A 21449-nucleotide genomic window follows, 5' to 3' on the forward strand; every position below is an offset into this window, starting at 1 on the left:
CAGGATGCTGTCAGTATAGGACAGTTTCTGTGAAAGGTTAACTGGGCCAAAAGTGAGAATATAGTCTATACTATAAAAGTAGGTGATAGTCAAGTGCACCAAAAAAAGAAATTGTACTGCCTTCCACCAAAAAGTGAGGTCAGGACCTTCTGACTAGACCTTCAGTCATAACTATATTTAACCCTTCTGACCAGAGAGCAGCTACTATCTGAACTCATTCCAGTCAGAAACAAGCCTTATAGCTTACCGTAGCCTTGAACTAGGACACTACTTAAGCAAAAATGCAGTAGAGACACAAACCAAAGGGTAACTATTTGTCCACTCAGAATTTCTTCTAAGAAGCAGATTAAACATTAAACATGACTGTAGATGTAGAACGCTCACTAGAGGGTGCCATAGAGTCAGAAACAGAAGCCTGAGTCTCTCTCGTCCTCCTGACGCGCCCCAGCACAGTGCTCTCACTAACACGGGCCAAAGTTATCCCGGAATAAGGACAGCACGCATGTGCCGTAAACCCGGATGTAATATTCTAGCCGTTCTGCCTCAGAAGCAGCAGCTAAGAAACAACAAATAGTTGAGCTGGCACGTGTGGCTCGCTCGAAAAAGGGGACACTTAGTCCAGACCCGACTACAGGATTGACCAGTGTGTAGTCTGTTGTAGTCATTAGATATTACCTAATGTGCATGATCCAGTCTTTAAATAACTTAATCAAGCATCAGACCATAACGATAGGTAGTTGATGAACACATTTCTTAGCGATCACAAAGTATTGTTTTTCCCCCTCGAAGCTCATTTTTGCAGTCGTTTTGAGTGTTAGGATGGACTTTCACGGGAAAAAGTATGAACGAGGGAGTAACTGGTCCGAGCCCGAGGTGGTGGAGCTCCTGCAGCTGTGGTCGGACGAGGCGATCCAAGCCGAGCTTGATAGCTGCCTGCGGAACCAGCACGTTTTTAACCGCATAGCCGCGGCCCTGCACGGCAGAGGGGTGTACCGCACAGGCGACCAGTGCAGGGAGAAGATCAAGAAGCTGAAGCTGGAGTACCGGCGCATCAGAGAGAACCAGAAGACAGTGCGCGGAGGGAGGACGTGGAAGTTTTACGAGGTGATGGACCGTGTGCTGAACGGCAGGCCCGTGTTACAGTTACAGCAGCAGCAGCGCCTTTTACCCGTTTTGCCGGCCTCCTGCAGCTCCAGCTCAGAGCCGTTCACTTTTACCCGGCCGCCCAACCCGGGAGAGCTACTGGACATCAAGCGCGAGGAGCTGCACGCAGAAGACGAGCTGCTGAGCGCAGAGCACGCGCCGCCAGAGCTGATCTACCACATCGGTTCAGAGGAGGATGAGCATGAGCTCGACGCCGAGAGCAAATCAGCCGGGGCAGAAACAGAGGAGCAGAGGCTGGGAGAGCTGACCAGGGGGGAGGGCGCTGCTGCTCACGCGAGCAGTTCTCCTTCAGGTACCGCAGAGCAGGGGTGTTCAGAAAGGTTCAGGTTCAGGTGTGATGGCAATTCCAGGTAATATCGTGTAGCGTAATAAGACATAAAGCGGGATCATGCAGTATATAATGGGACATGAGGTAATATGCATAGGGGGAACAATCAAACTCTTGTTTGTAGTTTGTTAGTTATAAATAAGCAAATAGGAATACTCCAGGAATACTCCAATAGGAGTCCAGTGGCCGTGTTATTCTGCTGTCACATAGTTTGTCAACCCTGGAGGCCCACTGCTCTGCACTTTCTAGTGTTTTTCCTGCTCCCAACACACCTGATCCAACTAATCAGCTCACCATCAAACCATTATTGGGTTAAAGTGGATGTTTTAAAGCAGGAAAAACACTAATGTGCAGGGCAGTGAACTAGGGTTGAGAAACACTGGTCTATATTACGTAACACTTTGACCCTCTTGGTTATCATGTTGCTCATATAGCCTGACACACTGTCCCTGAATTCACACTAGTTAGTTGCTGAGTAAGCACTCGTAACCTGGGTTACTGAGTAAGCACACCAAGCACATATCTTCTGGTATTCTGTAATACCCTAATTCACCCTACTGTAGATTTTCTCTCCTCCCTTTGTCCAGAAGTCCTTTTTAATGTCAAAGTGGCCAATGTGGTAGCCAATAAACACCAGTGATTTAAAAAAACCCAAGGACAGATTTAGGTTCAAGATCATCCACATTTTTAACAAAAATATATGTTTTAGGACAAAACCTTTTCAAAACCAAACAATGTGTCAGGCATCAGGCACCATATTCATAACCATTCCATCTGAATGACTTACATGGTGAAAGATTTACACCCTAATGATTTATTTATGTAGAAAAAAAAATCACTGTAATACCTATAAAAAAATAGATTATCGAGTCACTTTAAGAAAGCTTCAGGTGATGCTTAATAATTAATAGTGCATTAATTCTAAATAGAAATACTGTAAATAGGCAGGTAATGTGTGTCCTGTTTTTACCTAAATCCACCCCTTACCAGTTGATTACACAGTAGGCACATACAGCCACACTCAAATGATAATGCTGACAATGTTGTCTAGAATATATTAGCAGTCATTAATCTCATGATCTCAATAAGCTCATTAACAAGTTACGATGGGCTGCAGCAGCAGGTACAGAAATGCTTACTGGACCTTGCTCTTTGTTCCAAGAACTTACATAATTCATGGATTGAGTACATAAACATTCACTCTGTAGACTTCAGGACATAAAAGAGCCTAGGACACCATGTGTTAAGGCACAGTCTTGCTTTTTTGAATGGCAATGTGGATTAAGGTGCTAAAGAAGCTACATTTCTACAATTAGTCATGCCTGGGGAGAAACAAGTTGAACAACAACTTATTGGTAAGAGAAATTCTGTTCAAAGCTAGACAGATATGTGACAGCAGATTTTGGTGATCATTTGACCTCACTGCTGATCTAAAGAGAGGGATTTGTATGGAAAGTGCCGTTTGACTCTTTACAGATGTGTGCTGAACAGAATAATGTGTGTTTCTGTCATTCAGTTCACTGTTTTTGAGTCAGTTTTCTAATGACACCTTTCTTAGAGGTTTTGTCAAGTTTACATTGTGTCCTTCTTATGCTAAATGTTGTTGATCAGCCAAAACATGTTTGCTGTTCAAAGTTAAATGCTTTAGTTTTGTTGTATAAATTCTTGTTTGTAGAATAATATTGGCACTTCCTTCCACAATGAAAGTAGAATCCTTCTGCGTTACGGATAGAGCTATAAAACTGTCTCAATGACAGGTTCCTCTCAGCTTTTTCAGTGCTTCAGTACTTGTAAGATTAACCTGGATGTTGTTTTGTTCCAGACAGTCTGGAAAGTACTTCACAGCCCATCTTGTTTGCTGAGTTGTGTTCTGTTTGTTTCTGGCCAAATAGCAACAGAATGATACAGTAATTGTGGGAAAAAAACATGCTGTTATCATAAATAACAATAAAGGTAGAATGCTTGTCAACCATCTGATTGTGCCATCCTTCACAACTAACTGTTGTATAAATGAAAATACTACATTGTAGTAGAAAGGAAGTAGACAAATAGTACAAAGTATGTTGCATAGCTAGAAGCAGTAGTAGCAGATATCATGAAGACGGAAATTTGTCTGTACTAATGTCTATTTTTGTGGATGACAGTAGGTCATATAGTATCAGGAGCCACATCAGCTAGTCTGTTTGCAATTACTCAAATTGTATCAATTAGATTTTTTCTTTAAGCATGTCTGCCACCAACAATCATTCTTTTTTCTTTTTCTTTCTTGTCTTTCCTCATAGGTTACAGCGACCATAATGTGGCTGGCTTTTCCGGCGCAGGCATTTCCCCGGCAACAGCTCCTGTGGGGATTAGAGATGGGGGTATCCATGGTGACGTGGAGGACCCTAAAAGTTCTGTCTTGTTTCGTCAGAGGAAGCGGCGGCGGGCGGGTCGGGGGATGGGCAGTGGGAGGTTGTTGGAGAGAGCGCTGGCAGATTTCCTTGGCTGGCAGCAAATGATGGAGGAGAGGTACCTCTCTCTGGAGGAGGCACGGATGCAGCAGGAGGAGCGAGCTGAGGAACGCAGGGAGCAGCAAGAGGAAAGACGGGCCCAGCAGAACAGGGAACATGAGCTGCGTCTTTTTTCTTTATTCACAGGGGTCCTTGCTGCAGCCAGAGGGAAAGCAGATGGTATTAGTATTAGCACCAGTAACCAAGGACTGATTCCAGCTCCTTCCACAGCAGCATCAGAGCCAGTGTCCCTCTCTGTACATCCCTCTTCTCCACCTCCAGTGGAGTCATCACCTGACCCTTCCACAGTCCCCTTTACACCCAGCATGCTGAGGGGTGACCGGGTGCCCCAGTACAGCCGTTACCTGTCCTGCAGAGGTAACAGTATCTGGCAGCACCAGGGCATCCTGCAGGAAGGCTACACGCAGTACCATGCCAACAAATATGATGAGAACAGCAATCCTGATGTTAGTCCCTCTGTTTGTGTTTGTGTTAGCCAGTGTCCTAGTTCATAGAAAGTCACATTTTTTCTGCTTATGTGTTTACAAGTCATGCTTAATTAATGAAGTCTACACAGATTTGACCTGTACCCCGGATTAAGTTGATCATCAGAGACATAAATTGGTAAATTGGTAGCCCTCTACTTAAAAATACTGTTGACTCTTGTTACATACATGCTGACATACAAGCTATGCACTGTGCTGCACACATCAAAAGTGACAACCTCACCAAAATACCCACACAAACCAGTGAGTTTTGTCAAATATGGTATTTAAATAGCTTTGGCAGTAGTAGTCAACAGTTTGAGTAGCTGGTGCTGGTTTTATAGTAGGCTTATTCTCATGTAGTGTCATTTCAATGTGTAGGAGTTATAGCTTGCTTATTAACATGGATTTAACATTATTCCTATTTCAACTCCTTAACAGCCTCATTATTCACAGGGTTCAGGGGCAGATCACAGGACAAAACGTATTGGGTTTGGAGGATTTTAGTTTAGCACAGGGAACGAATGAGGACATTTTTGAAAATGCCTGTTTAGAAAATTTGTTTAGACCCATCATTCCCAATATTATGCTTTAATGCTTTAACACCAACTACAGAATGACACATTACGTTGGAGATCTCTAGACTTACATGTTGAGGGCAGCTAGTCTATATCATGTAACTCCCAGTCTAAAACCCAGTCCCACTTAGGCCCTGAATGGAGGCCTATTGTCACATCAATTAGAAAGCACAGACTACATGCCTAGATCATTATACACTTGCCTGAATCCATGTCAGTTTGTTAAGTAATCTCAAATACATTTGCTTATGTGGGTTCTGATGTGGTATGACTTGCTGTCATCTCTTAAAAAGGATAAATGTACAGTTGTATGTAAAAGTTTCGGTTCCCCTGGTCAAATGACAAGTTTTATTGATTTTCTAAATGAAAATATTACACATTTTATGTTTTGTTTTTTATCAGTATGTTAAACTTCTAAACTAAAATCTGTAGAGGATGTTAAACAATTTCACTTAAAAAATCAACAAAAACATTCCATTTGACTTTTTGAACTTTTGCATGCGACTGTACGTCACATATCTACAGACAGTAGTGGCAGCCAGGTTTGAAATAATAGTGTGAGTCATGCATTTTGCATGATACTGATCAGTAGGGTGTATCTTTCCATTATTTATTAGCTTAATTAGCCTCATAGTTCCACTGCAAAACTAAAGAAATTAAACTAAAATTAATCAAACATGTCTTGGCTAATTGAATACAAGCGTGTAAATACTATCACTTTAGGGCATGTTCACCTCAAGCAGAGCAGTATAGCCTATGTGTGTATGCCGCTAATTGTCCTTTCATTTCTTTGCATAAAGTCATTCATTTAAAGTCGTGTTTTGCAAGTTGTAATCATTCTATATTTTTCCTGTCCTTTTTTTTCAGGGCATAATTAATATGGGAACGAGTGAGAACAAGCTTTGCTTTGACCTACTGCAAAAACGGGTGAGGCATTTTGAAGTCTGTCGCGTTAGACATACACTGCTTTTACAAGCGTTTTAAACAAGATGAGGCTAAAGGACACGTATCAGTCAGCATGCCATGAATTTTTCTCTGTTATTGTTTAGACATCAGTCATCATACATTAGACTCTAATGTTAGGCAGTGCAGTGATCTTTTAGCTTCAGGAAATGGTTGCTGTTTACAGTGTACTGCACATGGCTCTGACTTGTCTGTGTTTTCTGCTTCAGCTGACTCAGCCTGACATGCTGCTCATAGAGCCGTTCCTGCTGCAGTATCCGGACTGGAAGGGTCACCGCTTGTATGAAAACTTTCAGTCTGTTGAGTGCTTTTGATAATATGTATTATATTTTTATGGGGTTTTGATGATTAGGTGAGCAGTCTGAATAGCTAAACTTGTCAAAAGCCCTCTTCCCGTTTCTTTCATTGTAATGATATAATTAACTGCAGTGAATTCTCTTTTCCTCAGCCTAAGAGAGGAAGTAGCTAAGTTCCTGTCAGAACACTGCCGCTCTCCTGTCCCACTGAAAGCAGAGAATGTACGTTTCTCCCAGAGACTTTAGCCGTATCAGCAAGAAGTGCATTGTTGTTAGTGTTAAATTTCCTCTTTCGCAGAATAGACAATAGTGTGTGTGTCTATGTGTATTTCAGGTGGTTGTGATGAACGGCTGTGGGTCTGTCTACTGTGCTGTGGCAGCTGTGCTCTGTGATCCTAATGGTAAGAGTCCATATGACCACAATCTTTACTTGGCACAAATTTCCTGTGTATGCAGTATTGTGCAAAAGGTAGAGACCACTATTCATTCATTTAATTTCCAGTCCAAGCGGCTATTAAGAGCAAGTTGTATTTTTTTTCAGTGTCAGAAAAAAGCAGAAAACTTCTGTTTAACTGAAAATTAAACAGAAGCCTCAACAATGAAATCTTTTTTTCATTATTTAATGCGTTTACCTTACACTCTCAGAAGCAGAGGTACGAAACTGTCACAGGGGCAGTACCCCTCTTGTCCTTGGCATGGTACCCTCATGGGTACATCTCAGTACTTTTAGTCAGGGAGTATAATTGTACCATAATCCACCATCTCGTCTCCAGGCTTTTTATTTTATTGTTCTGTTTAGGTTATGAAAAGGTACAAATATGTACTTTTCATGAATAAATTATTCAGGGTACACAACTGGACCTTAAAACCACTATTGTGCCTTTAAGGGGACATTTGTATTGTTTGTACCTTGATGAACAAAAAAATGTACCTGCACAGAACCTTTATTTCTAACAGTGTATGACAGTGTACAGCTTCCCTTCTTTTCAAGAAGCTTGCTTTCAGTTTTTTAAAGAAATCTGTTGAAATCTTTTTACATACCTGAAGTCTAAGAAGTCGGTTGCATTTTCTGCTTTTGGTGATCCAAGTAAAACACATTCAGTGATGTTGAGATCTGGGCCCTGGTAGTTTTTTAAGAATTAAATTTTTGATTGATTAAAAAAAATCTACAATCACGTACAATACAGTAGATTGTACCATGACCATTGCATCTATATCAACGATGGTCATTACAATGCATTTATAATGCATTACATACCATTTTACAATATATGTCACATTATGCAGGTATTCTGTCACATCACAGTATCAAAAGTCAAGATGCACATATAATTTTTCAGAAATAGATTTTATGTAAAGTCAATTCGGCTATATCAAGACAAGTCAAGATATGCTACAGCAAATTAATATTTTTCCTTCTACTTTCATATTTTTACTTTTGTTTTAACTTAACCACACATTGATTAACAATTTGTTTGGAAGATATAAAAACATTTTCTGTTGCTGTATTTGCTCTTATTACCCATATTTGGGCTGTCCACGGGTGCCTAGTGATCGTGACCAGCAGCATCTGGCTAGAATTGTCTGTGCGAACAGACAAGCGACTCAGAAATCACATCCACATTCAATCAGGAGGCCCCACATGCATGTCCCACAGATCAGTGCAGCGTACTTTAGTTTCCGTGGAATATGGGAGCAAAAGACCCACCAGAGTGCCTCTGTTAACACCACGACACCAACAGTGCCTCACCTGGGCTTGTGAGGTTGCTAACTGGACCTTTGAGGACTGGCAACATGTGGCGTGGTCCGATTAGTCACGGTACCATTTGTTTCAGGCCAGCAGTAGGGTTTGTGTGTGGTATAGACCCCATGAAGCCATGGACCCCAGTTGTCAACAAGACACTGTGCAGGCTGGTGGTTCCATACTGGTGTGGGTGGCTATCCAAACAGCATGGCTCAACATCCCTCCAGACGTCTTTTGTCCACTTGTGGAATCGATGTCATTTCGAGTTTCTGCACTTTGCTGGGCTAGAGGTGGTCCTACACAATACTAGGTCCTGTCCCATGACTTTTGACTTTTATAAAAGCTTATAATAAGGAACATATTTTCTTTTCTTTCCTTTTAATTTCTCCCATTCTTTAGTATCAGTATTCTCTGGGCTCTGGGCTGGTCAGGCCATTACTCTTAGAACACCGGCAGCACATCCTTTCAGACTCATAGTGTTGAGTTGTCTTCTCACAGTGGAAGGATGGGGAGAAACACCTGTAGATTGTTTCAGATTTGAAGCAAAAGTGGAGCTTGATTTTCTCATCTCTCTCTAAAAGATTTTATTTAATTTAAAAGCTTATTTAAAAACTTTAAATACTGTTTATATGATGGTGAAAGTTTAGGTGGTCTACCAGGTTATTAGTAGCCATTTTCTCTATAGCTTTTAAAACTGTAGGTTTGGAAACTTCTGTGGTCTCTTTTATGCAGCACTGTATGAACTGCTGTTCATAATGTTTTTTTAATACAAAAATCTTTTTCAGTTTGTAAAAATTGAATGATTTAAGAGGCTATTATGGAAAACTGAATTTTCCTCACTTTTTCATGTATATAAACACTGAAGCTTGCAATTGTTCCATTTACCACGCAGGATTATTTAAGCAAAACCTGCTTTTCATACCAGTGAAGACACTTTAATGATCATGAATTTGGGTGCTGCAAAATATACCCAAAGTCTTGGAAAACAGCTGGATTACCTTAGTAGATATGTTTTTAGGTGTTTTTCTTAAATGAAAAATAACAGCGAGAATCAAGCATTACTCTAAAAAATGAGCCAGGTGTCTGTTTTGACAGGTAGTGTATGCTAATATATCTAGTGATTCTTTGTCTTTTGCAGATGCAATCCTCATTCCAAGCCCATTCTATGGCGTAATCACAGAGGATGTTGATTTGTACAGTGGTGTGAAACTCTACTGTGTTCCTCTTGACAGTGAGGTACTTATCAAGGGTCCATTGAATATTCAGTACATTCTGTGGGGTTTATTTCTGGAGTGGTGTGTGATTTTTATGCATCATTTGTTTTTGTTTACCTTCAGGTCAGTGAAAATGATGATAGGCCATTCCATCTCACTGCTGAGAAACTGGAACACGCTCTAGAAAGGGCAAAGAAAGAGGTGATTCATGGAGCTCACAGTTTCACATACATATACATAAACATTCATAAGCTCACACATACAAAATGAATGAGCTCTATTGTGTTTTGCAGGGAGTGAATGTAAAAGCTGTCATCCTGGTTAACCCCCACAATCCTCTGGGGGAGATTTATACTGCTGAAGAGATGACCAGCTTTCTGAACTTTGCCAAAAGGTCATTTTAACAAATACTCAGAACTAAACTCACTCAGAACTAAATCAGAACTGATCTCTGTTTGTGTTTGCATTTGGTGCTTTTTGGAACAAACACACAAACATCTTGTGGAAGTACTTGTTTTCCAAGTGGAGTACTAAAATTCATCTTTAATGATCCCCTGTGGTGTACAACTGGATGTTATTGCTACACGGTTACATTTAGTTTTAACTGCCAGTAATTAAGCTGTATATTGGTGTAGAGGGAGTTGCACTGCTTTGGTTTAGTTTCATTAAGATTTTGATTGATAATGAATTTATAAACAACGCTTTGTGTTTCCATTCCTTTTGACACTTTACATTTCTCTTTTTTGGTGCACCACAGGCATGAGCTGCATGCTATAGTGGACGAGGTCTACATGCTGTCTGTGTTTGATGAGGATTTCTCCTTTCACAGCGTCCTCAGTCTGGAGAGGTCAGTGATTGTTGTGCTGTTTGTTCGAATGCTTCTACTGTGTAGAGACAAACAGATGCACTGAGTTGCCAGTTTATTGTATTAACTAACTTGTACCTAGACTGTGCAAAAGTCAGAGACCACCCTTCATTTATCTAATTTCTACCCAAAATGGCCATTAAGTACAAGTTATTCAACTTTTAAAAGATATTTCTATTGAGATCAGATATAAGATGATCCACTTGCATAAAAAATGGGAAAGAAAAAAAAAACAAAAACAGAAGTTTCTAAAAGTGGAGTTCAAAAAATTATTAAAAGTTATAGAGAAAATAGGACTCTTAACAACCGTTGGATAAACAGTACTTAAAGATTTCATCTTAGAGAGAGAGGAGAAAATCAAAGCTCCACTCTTGCTTTAGATCTAAAAAATCCACAGGTGTTTATGTCCATCCTTCCACTGTGAGAAGACAACTCCACACTATGAGTCTGAAATGATGGGCTGCTGTCAAGAAGCTGTTACTGAGAAAGAGAAACGGACAAAAATTATACACACAAGAAGATATTTTTTGTGCTTCTTGTAAGCACTTCCAAACCTCAGTCTTAGAAGTGTTTTGCATTTTCTGCTTCTCATGACTTACGTAATCCTGATAACAAATTTACACTCGTCAGTCCAAAACCATACTCCACATCTCAGTGTCCAGTTTCAGGTTTCTAGTGCAATTATTCTTTTGTTGGCCTATATTGAAAAAAATATATTTTTAGTTGTGTCTGTAGACTGACTTCAAGCATAAATAGAAAACGCTGAATCCTGATTATTTTTAAACTAAAGCACCTCATGGAACTCCTATTTTGCAGGCTACAGATTCTCCACAAGGGGCGTGCCGTTAGCAATCAAATAGCTTTTGATGCTTCATAAGTTCAGTGCTTTGTATCAGTCACTGACTGTGTGTCCATATTCAGCCTTATAGTGCACAAAAATGTGCTTGCAGTTCTGATGTAAGTAGCTATTAGTATTTCATCACTGCTGTGCTGAGAATGTCTCACCACCTAAATACTGTCTGCTCAGTGGTGGTTCTGGTGTTCATTTCCTTTGATAATCAGGGTAAACGGGTTGAGAAATTGTATAGCAAGAGATGGCCTTTAGTCAGTGACTGCAAACATACAAAGTGCACTTATGTGGTGAGCGTTTCTGATAAAATGGCCAATAAGTGGTTATACAAGGTAGATGTACAAAATAAACTGGCCACTCTGTGTTATAGCGATTCATTGATTTTTTTTATTTTTTTTGATTTTTTGAATGATCACCTTTTGCTCTGATGTGTCTTGGATACACAATCATATTCATTTGCAGTAATTATATTGTCTATCATCAGGATACCAGACGCTCAGAGAACTCATGTCTTGTGGGGTCTTAGCAAGGTGAGAGCAAAGAAATGTGCATATGTGCTCAAAGTAATTGAATTTGCTTTGGTACAACAAACAGCACAGGAGTGTATATCTCTTTGGCTTTATGTTGTGTGTGCAGGACTTTGCTATGGCAGGTGTGCGTGTGGGTACAGTGTACTCAGAGAACAGGGATTTGGTGCAGGCTCTGGATCAGCTGGGCAACTTTCATGGAGTAGCAGGACCCTTACAGCACCAGGTTGCTCAGCTGCTGAAAGACAAAGGTACATGTACTCTGTTTAGCTCTGCCACAGTGACTTACTCTCTATGTTTTGGTGACTGCTAGGCCACAGCGCTCTCCAAGCAGTAGATCTTCAGTGTATAGCACTGTGCAAAAGTCAGAGACCACGCTTCATTTATTTGATTTCCAAAACTGCCACAAGTTATTTGGATTTTTTTGGAAGATTCTGGGCAGATGAGATATAGGATAATCCACTTGCATAAGAAAGTTGACAGTCAAAGAAATATAGGTAAAAAAAACAGGAGTTTCCAAATCTGGAGTTCAATTATTATTAAACAATACAGAGAAACAATACAGAGACCCCAAACAACCATGCAAGACCTTGTAGACCATCAAAACTGTCATCATCAGATAAACAGTACTTAAAGCTTTCATCCTTAAGAGAGACGAGAAAATCAAGCTCCACTCTTGCTTCAGATCTGAAACAATCCACAGGTGTTTTATGTTCATCCTTCCACTGTGATAAGACACTCAACACTATGAGTCTGAAAGAATGTGTAGCTGTCAAGAAGCTGTTACTGAGAAAAAGAAATGGGCAGAAAAGAAGAAAATCACAAAAAAGAATATGGTGTTCTCAGAACAATGGACTGACCACCAACATGAGTCCAGACCTCAACATCACTGAATGTGTTTGGGATTACTTGGATTGTGAGAAGCAGAATATGAAACCAACCTCTAAATCTTCTAAGATTTAAAGGGATTTAAAGGTTTAAAAAATCCTGCATATTCATTTGATAAACTAGAAGCAAGTCTCCCAAAAAGAAGGGAAGCTATAATAAAGGCAAAATTGGACACGCTAATTACTGAAACCTTTGATATTATATTTAGTTGTTAAGGCTTCTGTGTAGTTCTCTGTTTGTGTACATGTCAGCAAGTCAGGCGTATGTTCACTTGTAAAAACACATTGAGCTAGAGGGGTTTGGTATGTACATTCATTTTACCCTGTGACCAAAGAATGTAAGAACAGCAATAAAGAAAGTGTACAGTTATCTTTTTCCTTGTACAAAACAAAATGTTAGCCTAAGTAAGGCTTGAATAGCTATAGTTTAACCAAATGCTAATGTTTTTATCTTGAGGTCAGGGCTCTGTGCAGGAGACTGGAGTTCCTCCACACCAAACTCATCAAACCATGTCTTTATGGACCTCATGTTGTGCACTGCGGCAGTCATGCTGGAACAGGAAAGGGTCTTCCTCAAACTGTGACCACACAGTTAGAAATATATAATTGTCTAAAATGTCTTTGCATGCGGTAGCATTAACCTTACCCTTTACTGTAACTAAGGGGCTGAGACCAAACCCTGAATAACAACCCCAGACCATTATCCCTCCTCCACCACACTTTACTGTTGGCACTATGCATTCTGGTAATTAATGTTCTCCAGATTTGTCCATCAGACTGCCAGACAGTGAAATGTGATTCATCACTCCAGAAAGCACTTTTCTGCTGCTGTAGATTTCAGTGCTGGCGTATTTACACCACTCCAACCAACATTTAAGATTGTGCATAGTGATCTTAGGCTTCGGTGAAGCTGCTCAGCCATGAAAACCCATTTCATGAAGCTCCCAACGGACAGTTCTTGTGCTGAAGTTGCTTCCAGGGGTAGTTTGGAACTCTGTAGTGAGTGATGCAGCAAAAGATAGGTGACTTTTACACACACTCTGTGAGAGTTTGCGTGGTCTTCTGCTTCATGGCTGAGCTGTTGTTACTCCTAGACACTGCCATTTCATGATAATAGGACTTAGAGTTGACCGGGGTGAATCTAGCAGGGCAGAAATTCCACAAACAGACTTGACAAAGGTGCACACTGTAACAGTTCCACATTTAAAGTCACTGAGCTCTTCAGTATGAGCTGTTCTACTGCCAGTGTTTGTATATGGAGATTGCATGGCTATGTGCTTGATTTCATATACCTGTTAGCGATAGGTGTGACTGACACATCCAAACTCATTAATTAGGAGGGATGTGCATAGAGTTTTGGCCATGTAGTGATTGTGTTTTCTGCTTTTTTCTGATGCTGAAAAATGTATAATTTGTCCATGATGGCAATAAAGGAAGGGGGAGGTGACAGGGGTCTCTGACTTTTGCACAGTACTCTATTTACTTATCAGACCTTTGTCTTTGTTTACACAATGAACATTACAAGTGAAACTAGCCTGTATCATGATATGACAACTAACCTCTTAATCCCTAAGGGATTTCATACATAGCTGGAAATCTGTTGATGTTTTCAGAGTGGCTGAATGAGGTGTTTCTCCCGGAGAACAGGCGCAGGCTGAAAAAGGCACATCAATATGTGGCTGCTCAGCTGACAAAGCTAGGCATTCCCTACCTGCACAGAGGCGCAGGCTTCTTTATCTGGGTTGACTTCAGCAAGGTGAGGTGTTTATAGAGGCATTGCACTATTACACACATATTACCATGCTTATAACGCTTGTGAAAAGTATGTAAAGCTGAATTTCAAGTCAGAACAATCACCTTTTTGAGTTGTGTACTTGATTATATTACAGTGTGATACAGTCTTACTCTGTGACCTGTGTATGGAAAAACAGATTTATGTTGGGTGAATGTGCACCACACCTGTAGTGTAGCTGGCTGTCTAGTAAGCACTGCTCATACGAGGCTTTGTTATCATGAGCTTTTGAACACATTTATCAGGCATCGTTCCCCTCCATTCACTGACCAATTCAGGCGATTTAGAAGGTTTGTTGACAATCCTAACTGGTATAAGTCAATGCTGTGTTCTAAATTTTAATGTCCAGTTGTAAAAGCATCAAGCATTATTGATGAAGGAAAAACTGAATTGATTGAACAGGGCCTAAAGAAAGCATGGCTGTGTCTACTGATGCTTTTTTTAGTAGTTTTAGTATTTTAATAAGTATTTTTAGTGCTTTGAAGTCTGGAGTAGAGGTTCCTAACTCACGGCCCACACAGCAAACCCTCAAAAGCTTTTGGGGCCAACAAGATTGAATCAAGCTGATCATTTAAGAAGCAAATAAATATAATACTAAGATAGAAATATAATACTAATAATCAGTGTAGCCTATTGAATTTTGCTTGACTGTATAATATAACGGAACATAATAAACTATAACACATCACTAAAAAAGAGTCAAAATGTCTCTGACTAACCTAATGAGATGGCTAATGATGTTTGGCAGCTACAATTTGCTGGCTGTCAGGCCGAAGAGATGAAAGTTGCAAACAGAGGTCTGGCTTAGTTTGATAGGTTTAGGTACATACTCACAATGTTTAGGTGTAATTTATCCTTCTTTAAGTCTGTATTTGAAAAAACCTCTGAGTGTACAACCAAAGCGGCAGTTACTTGTTTTCATTAAGTCCCAGTTACTCACTGCTGTATTTTTTATTTTTCTTTTGCATCCGTATATACTTGGTTTTCTCAGTTTGTGATATGGTGGCTGCTTCACTTGTAGTTGGCCCAGCTTTCCTTCTGAACTACCCTGTTTATGACTATTATCTATTTTCTATTTTTGACATGTACAAACCTATCTAGCATTTTGCCAGACCAATCAATGAGCTCAACCTAAAAATGATGTTTAGTTTTTTGCAAATAATTATCACAACATTAATATTTGTCATGTGTAAAATTATGTTTGGTTAAATGTCTTTATAATGTAGTGAATTTCTGCAGTAAAGACATAATAATTATGGTCACCACCCACAAGCAGTACCACTACAACCCACTCGGGGGTGCCAACCACAGGTTGAAAACCACTGGTCTAGAGGTATTGTCACTATACATATGATTAACGTTACATGATCATTTACATATAATTACACAATTACATTATTAGACACTTAATCACATAATGAATTACTTTTATAGTCAAATTTACATTCTGTATTGGCAGGTTCATGTCAGCACTTTCTCTTTTTGTTTTGATGACAAATGACAAAGGGTGGTTGTTTATCTCCTCTTCTGAATACAAATACAAATTTGCCATTGATTGAAAGTTTAGAATCCACAGATTTTCTGATGAGCTTTAAGTGAAGAAAACAAACAAAATGTAAGAAAAGAGGGTTTCATGGCATATACAACATGGGGGGCCTAGGAGAGTTACATTTTCCTTATTTCTTGTAGTCTTGTTGGTCTTGAGGTTTATTTAATTGCCTGTAGCTTTAGTGCACAGTGTGGTTCAGCTTGAGGTTGCCTCAATCAAGGCAGGATGCTCCTTTCACACTTTTTATCCACACTCCTTTGCAAAAAATGGGCCAAGCACAAAATTACATTGTCATGGTCTTAACAACAAATCGTTAGTCAGTAAATTAAACAAATAGCCAAATAAGTCAGTTTGGAAAAACTCTTCCCATTGAGTTCTTTAAATGTTATAGTCTTGTGGGTAAACTTGCAGACAGCTTTTTTAGAGAAAGAAGAGTCAATATTTTTCCTCTCAGCATTGATGGCTTCAAACAGTTGACAGAAATTACAGAGGTAATTTGTGATTAATGTGAGCCTAAATATTTTCTATAGGATTTAAACCTGGACTCTGGCCAGGCCAAAACCATTAGTATGTTGAGCCTGGCCCACTTTATTATTTTTTATTTTTTTGCGTGAGAGTGTACAGATCTTGTGACACACTTTTTTCTTGTTCCATCCTCGGTTTTTAGTCTCTGATAAAAGCTGGTCATCAAGTTGCTGCTAGTGGTTTTGTGACGCTTTTCATCCACTTACACTTCTCCTTCTTTCTCCCTGGCCATTTCTACAAGCCTGTGGAGGACTGTACTTTTTCTCATCTCCCACTAGGCAGGATTTCTTTGTCCTTCCTTGCTTCCTCACTTCCATTCTGTGGAGGCCAGTCTGAAGTACCACTTCTGAGTGAGGTCTCCACTTTGATTCAGCTTTGAGTAGGCCCTCTTCTCTCTTGTGTTTTAAATCTTCATAGATTGGCCTAGTTCCTCTGGTTGTTCTCTTGCATTTAATAGGACATCCTCTGTCATCTATCTTTTTGAGAATGTTTTTCTCAGGAGGGAGTTTGAGCCTTCTGTGCTTGTCCACGTGTATATTTAGGCCTGGATTTGCTTGCATCAGTTAATTAGTCATTTTAAGTCATTTTAAATACTGAAGTAACATTAACATTACAGGAAAGTGAGTTCATCAGATCTTTCAAACATTTGTCCCACTTGCAGTGACCACGGATAAAACTTTAGATGTTAGTCATTTGTTGTCTTATTGCCATCTGACTGAACGTGCACCTGAATTTGAAGGATATCAGCCATCATCTTTAGTAAACTGTTTCCTGCTTTTACAAGAATGAATATAAACAGCTCTTCGAGGGATTCAACCTCAGCTTCAATATGTCATCTTCAGCAGTTCCTTTCCTGCTTTAATATGAACAAATATCAGTGGCAGTCCTGTTATGTTATGGTCACTACAGTATCGGGTGTTAATTTTGTTTACACATCTATGTCATTTGTTGTCTCAGTGCCATTAAGATCTAATGAGCATCTGTAAGAGCTTTAGCCTCAACTTCTTTCTCTATCATTTTCACCATACCATATGGTGTTTTAGTGTAAAATATCAAGAAATTGTCCAGCTATGTCATACTTATCATTGTGCCTACTTGTAATATAGGCTACTTAAGTCAAAGACCATCAGGTCTGTAATGACTCTGGCCTCGACTTCCTGCTCCATTACGCTTTTCCTGTTTCAAATTTAGAAATTGTGTCCAGCTATTCTAGTAGTTACTGCTCATTGCCTCATTATATAAATAAATGTTCATCAGACATTTATGTACTCCCCTGTCATGTATGATCCCAAGAACACCATACCCGCAGTGAAGTATGGTGGTGGGAGAGTCATGATATGTGGCCGCTTCTCTGCCGTCAGTACTGGAGCAAAACATGCCATTGAAAGACACCTGGATGGTACAACATACTGGGAGATATTAAAAGAGAATTTAATCTCATTGACTAAGAAACTGAATCTGGGAAGACAGTGGATTTTTCAACAAGACAACGACCCCAAACATGCAATTGTGTTATGAGTCACAATACGATTCAGTTGTGATTTTCAAAGATTTGTGGTTTGATGGTTCATTGAAGGCAAATAATGCCTCCAAAAGAAAATGTAGTGCGCTGTATGTAATGATGCAAAACAGAATAGTAACATAGACCTTTTAGGCAGTACAACAGGCAGTACAGCACACGCAGATACGGGGTTAGGAAGTACTATAGTGAGAAGCAAAAAGATTGAGACAGTGAAGTGAGATGGGTTATTTTTTCTTATGTATTTATAATGTTTATTTTCCAGATCAAAAATTTAACATAAGACTAAAGCATAGTATGTCTGCTTTTATTTTTGTGCAGTGCTTTCCATACAATGTAAACCATAAGAAAAAATGTAACTAATACATAAGTATTTTCAGCTGAGTGTAAGTATTGGTACAAATAAGTTGGAAGCAAAATGAAAGTGTTTAAAGTTAGTATTTGGTCGCATAGTCTTCGCATGCCTTTACAAGTTCCAGAAGCAGCCATGCATGCCCAAGTCATGACACTACCTCCAACATGCTTCACAGATAAGGTGATGTCCTTAGGAATATTTGCAGTCCCTCTCTTTTCACCACTCTTTTCCTTCCCATCACTTTGATAAAGATTCTTCTTTTCCTCATTTGTCCATTTCTTCAGAATCTCCTGTCACGTATTTGTCCTAGTGTTTATGCTCAGCTGAAAATGTTCACACAACAAATGACAAAATGGGATTGTATGGAAAACATTGCCCAGGAATTTTGCACTTTAGTCTTTTGCTCATCTTTTGATCTGGAATGCGACTTTTATGAGTACATATAAAAAATAACCCATTTTACCTCATTGTCCCATGTGTTTCTGCTTGTCACTGTGTGAGTGACTAGATCCTTCTCTATATCATAGAATATGTCTGTTCTTCACAACACTTGAATATTCACATGTTCCCATAACATTTCTGGCACAGGCGATGCATTCGATTCAGAAGTGACACTCAGCATGAGAACTGAGAACTGATGCCGCTGTGACAACAGTGATGCCGCTGATACAAGCCAAGAAATGTATTGAGCAAGAACACTGTTTGCAGATTATAAATTATCCTCTGAAATATGCCCATGTTTCTGTGCTGTGTTGGCATCATTTTTACAGCACTGAATCTTGCTTTTAACCTGTTTCATCTGTTCAAGTAATGCAGTATTTTTGCGCTGATAAATAGTCAAAACAGAGATGATCTTGTTGCTATGGCTGTCACTCAATAGTCAATATTTTGTCTTCACTTTCTTCTCCATTTCCAAAAGCAGAAGCTTCAAATGAAATGTGAAGAATCAGTAACCTAACAGTGTTGCCTTTATGGCTAATATATATATTGCTAAAATAAACGCAGTGAATTGTAAAGATGCTCTCTTTTCTTTAAAGCATCATCACAGCCAAGGCCCTGTTTACTGATACTGGAGAGAGAGAGTTAATACAGAGCATTGAACTTCAGCATTACAGTTGTTTGCAAAGGTTTGGAAGTCCCTGGTTAAATGACACGTTTAGTTGTATAGTATACTTCTAGTATATAGAAGTATACTTCTTTGGCTCTGTTTGAATTTATGTCTTTGTGTGAGGCTTGTAGTATGTTTTGTGAGGTGTTTGTTCTCTTAATGAAGATCATGGTGCTTGGAGAATGATTGTTATTTGAGAAAGTTATTGTGGCACAAGATAAGAACTTGTTTATGTTTGTCTCCAGTCTATCCTACCAGACATGGTGGCGGCCTATGGTACAGGTGTTGGAACTGGGTATTTCCATCATTGTAGAACTAAAAAAAAAAGGTGGGAATCAAGGCCTTGTGCCTGACTGAGAGCGACTCTAGCTGATGCCATTAGGATGCACACTGTCAGGGACAGGGACACTGTCTCTGTGGATTGAACTTCACCAGTGACACTGTGTTCAGTTATGTTCCTGAACCAGTTTAAAGTCTGAAGGTATAACTGCTTTGACCAAATCTGTGTTAGAAGGGGAAAACACCTGTGGGTGCTCTCATCCCCACCACGCTCTCTCTCTCTCTCTCTCTCTCTCTCTCTCTCTCTCTCTCTCTCTATCTCTCAACTTAGTGTTAGGCTTCTGATTTCTTTCTTTAAGCTTTTGCTTTAGTTAAGCCTTTATATTTGAGGTTATGTGTTTGTACTAACGTGTTAATGTGCTGAGATGATTTTCTCTGTTTATCCGTTCTTTTAATTATGTCTCTTTTTATGTTCTTGTAATCTGGAAAAAATTGTTTATTACATTTTATAATCTATTTTTCTTTTGAAGTTCAATTTGTGGTGTTCTTTTTAGTTTTAGGGGTTTATTGCATCACACAAATCATGATTGGGTATTTTTTTGTAAATACATTTTTCTTAGTCATGCTGTAGTAATTTGTGGAGTGGCATCTGTAATCCAGAACTAATTATCCAACATCAGATGCTGACCTCATTAACGCTCTTGTGGCTGAATGCAATCAAATCCTCTCAGCAATGTTCCAATATCTAGTGTAAAGGCTTCCCAGAAGAGTGGAAACCGTTCCTTCAACAAAGGGCCTGTAACTCCCCATTAATACCCCTGATTTCAGAAGAAATGTTGGATAATCAGGTGTCTACAAACTTTTGGACATGCAGTATAGTGTATAATCAGCAGGCGGGTCATATCAGTGGAGGTGTCTTCTGAAGCACAGTTGTTTCAGATCTGTGGCACTGACCGACATCTGTCTGGGTGTCTCTATGTGTGATTCAGTATCTGAAGGAACAGACGTTCGTGGAGGAACTGTGTTTGTGGAGGTGTTTTCTGAAGCACAAAGTGCTGCTGAGCTGTGGCCAGGCCTTTAGCTGTTCCTCACCAGGCTGGTTCCGGATCGTCTTCTCTGACCAGCAGCGCTGCCTCCAACTGGGTCTGTTTACAGTCTGTTTGGTGTATGTACATATGCATTTATACTGGTGGTCTGTTTTGTGTATGTACATATGCATTTATACTGGTGGTCTGTTTTGTGTATGTACATATGCATTTATACTGCTCTGTTCTTTCTTCAGGCCTGGAGAGAATCAGAGAGACATTAGAGAAGCTCCAGGGCTCCAGCATGCTGCCCGTCTCTGAGAACGCAAAGAAAGACAAACAGGAGAGCCATAGACAAACAGAGAGCACTGCACAAAGAGAGAAACAAAACAATGAAAACAATACCAGAGAAATGACAACCAGTGTCTTCAGTATACCAACAAAGCTGCATTGTGAGGGAAATAATACTGAGACTGAAAGCTTATTATTGGCTGATGAGGACACTGTGGTCTTCAACTGTCAATCCTCCTCTACCTCAGAGAGTCTGGACTCCCTGATTGGTGCTCTGAGACAACAGATCCAGTCGTCTGATTGGTTAGAGAAAAACAGGCCGGAGCTGTCTGCTGGAGAGGACCCGACACAACTGGATGTTTTTAAGGAGCTGTTGGACAGGGCGAGGATATAGTGACACGTTAAAGAGAGCAGAATTCTCTATACCAAGGCCGTGTTTGTTCAGTTCTTTGTAACAGGAGAGTTTGTTACTGTGTTAAACATATAAGACTGGCATTCTGATCAACTGTTTTCTATCACAGGTAATAAACAATACAAAACAATCAAATTACTCAAGTTGTTAAGAAATTTAACAGTACATTTAATGATGCACTTTTTATTATGAGCGGAGGTT

The 21449-nt window shown here is 39.7% G+C and overlaps 1 protein-coding gene across 1 annotated transcript; it reads left to right on the forward strand.

Moving 5' to 3' along the window:
• The first annotated feature begins 562 nt into the window (after positions 1-562).
• On the forward strand, positions 563-21386 carry accs (1-aminocyclopropane-1-carboxylate synthase homolog (Arabidopsis)(non-functional)). The gene is made up of 15 exons (XM_036575898.1): positions 563-1456; positions 3775-4451; positions 5915-5974; positions 6220-6290; positions 6459-6528; positions 6641-6707; positions 9189-9286; positions 9388-9465; positions 9558-9658; positions 10022-10111; positions 11464-11509; positions 11616-11757; positions 14007-14149; positions 20510-20663; positions 20803-21386. Exons 1-15 carry the CDS (start codon positions 820-822, stop codon positions 21228-21230), a joined length of 2862 nt encoding a protein of 953 aa, XP_036431791.1. The 5' UTR covers positions 563-819; the 3' UTR covers positions 21231-21386.
• Positions 21387-21449: the final 63 nt, after the last annotated feature.

Source organism: Colossoma macropomum, unplaced genomic scaffold, assembly GCF_904425465.1.
Source record: "Colossoma macropomum unplaced genomic scaffold, Colossoma_macropomum, whole genome shotgun sequence".
Lineage (NCBI taxonomy): Eukaryota > Metazoa > Chordata > Actinopteri > Characiformes > Serrasalmidae > Colossoma > Colossoma macropomum.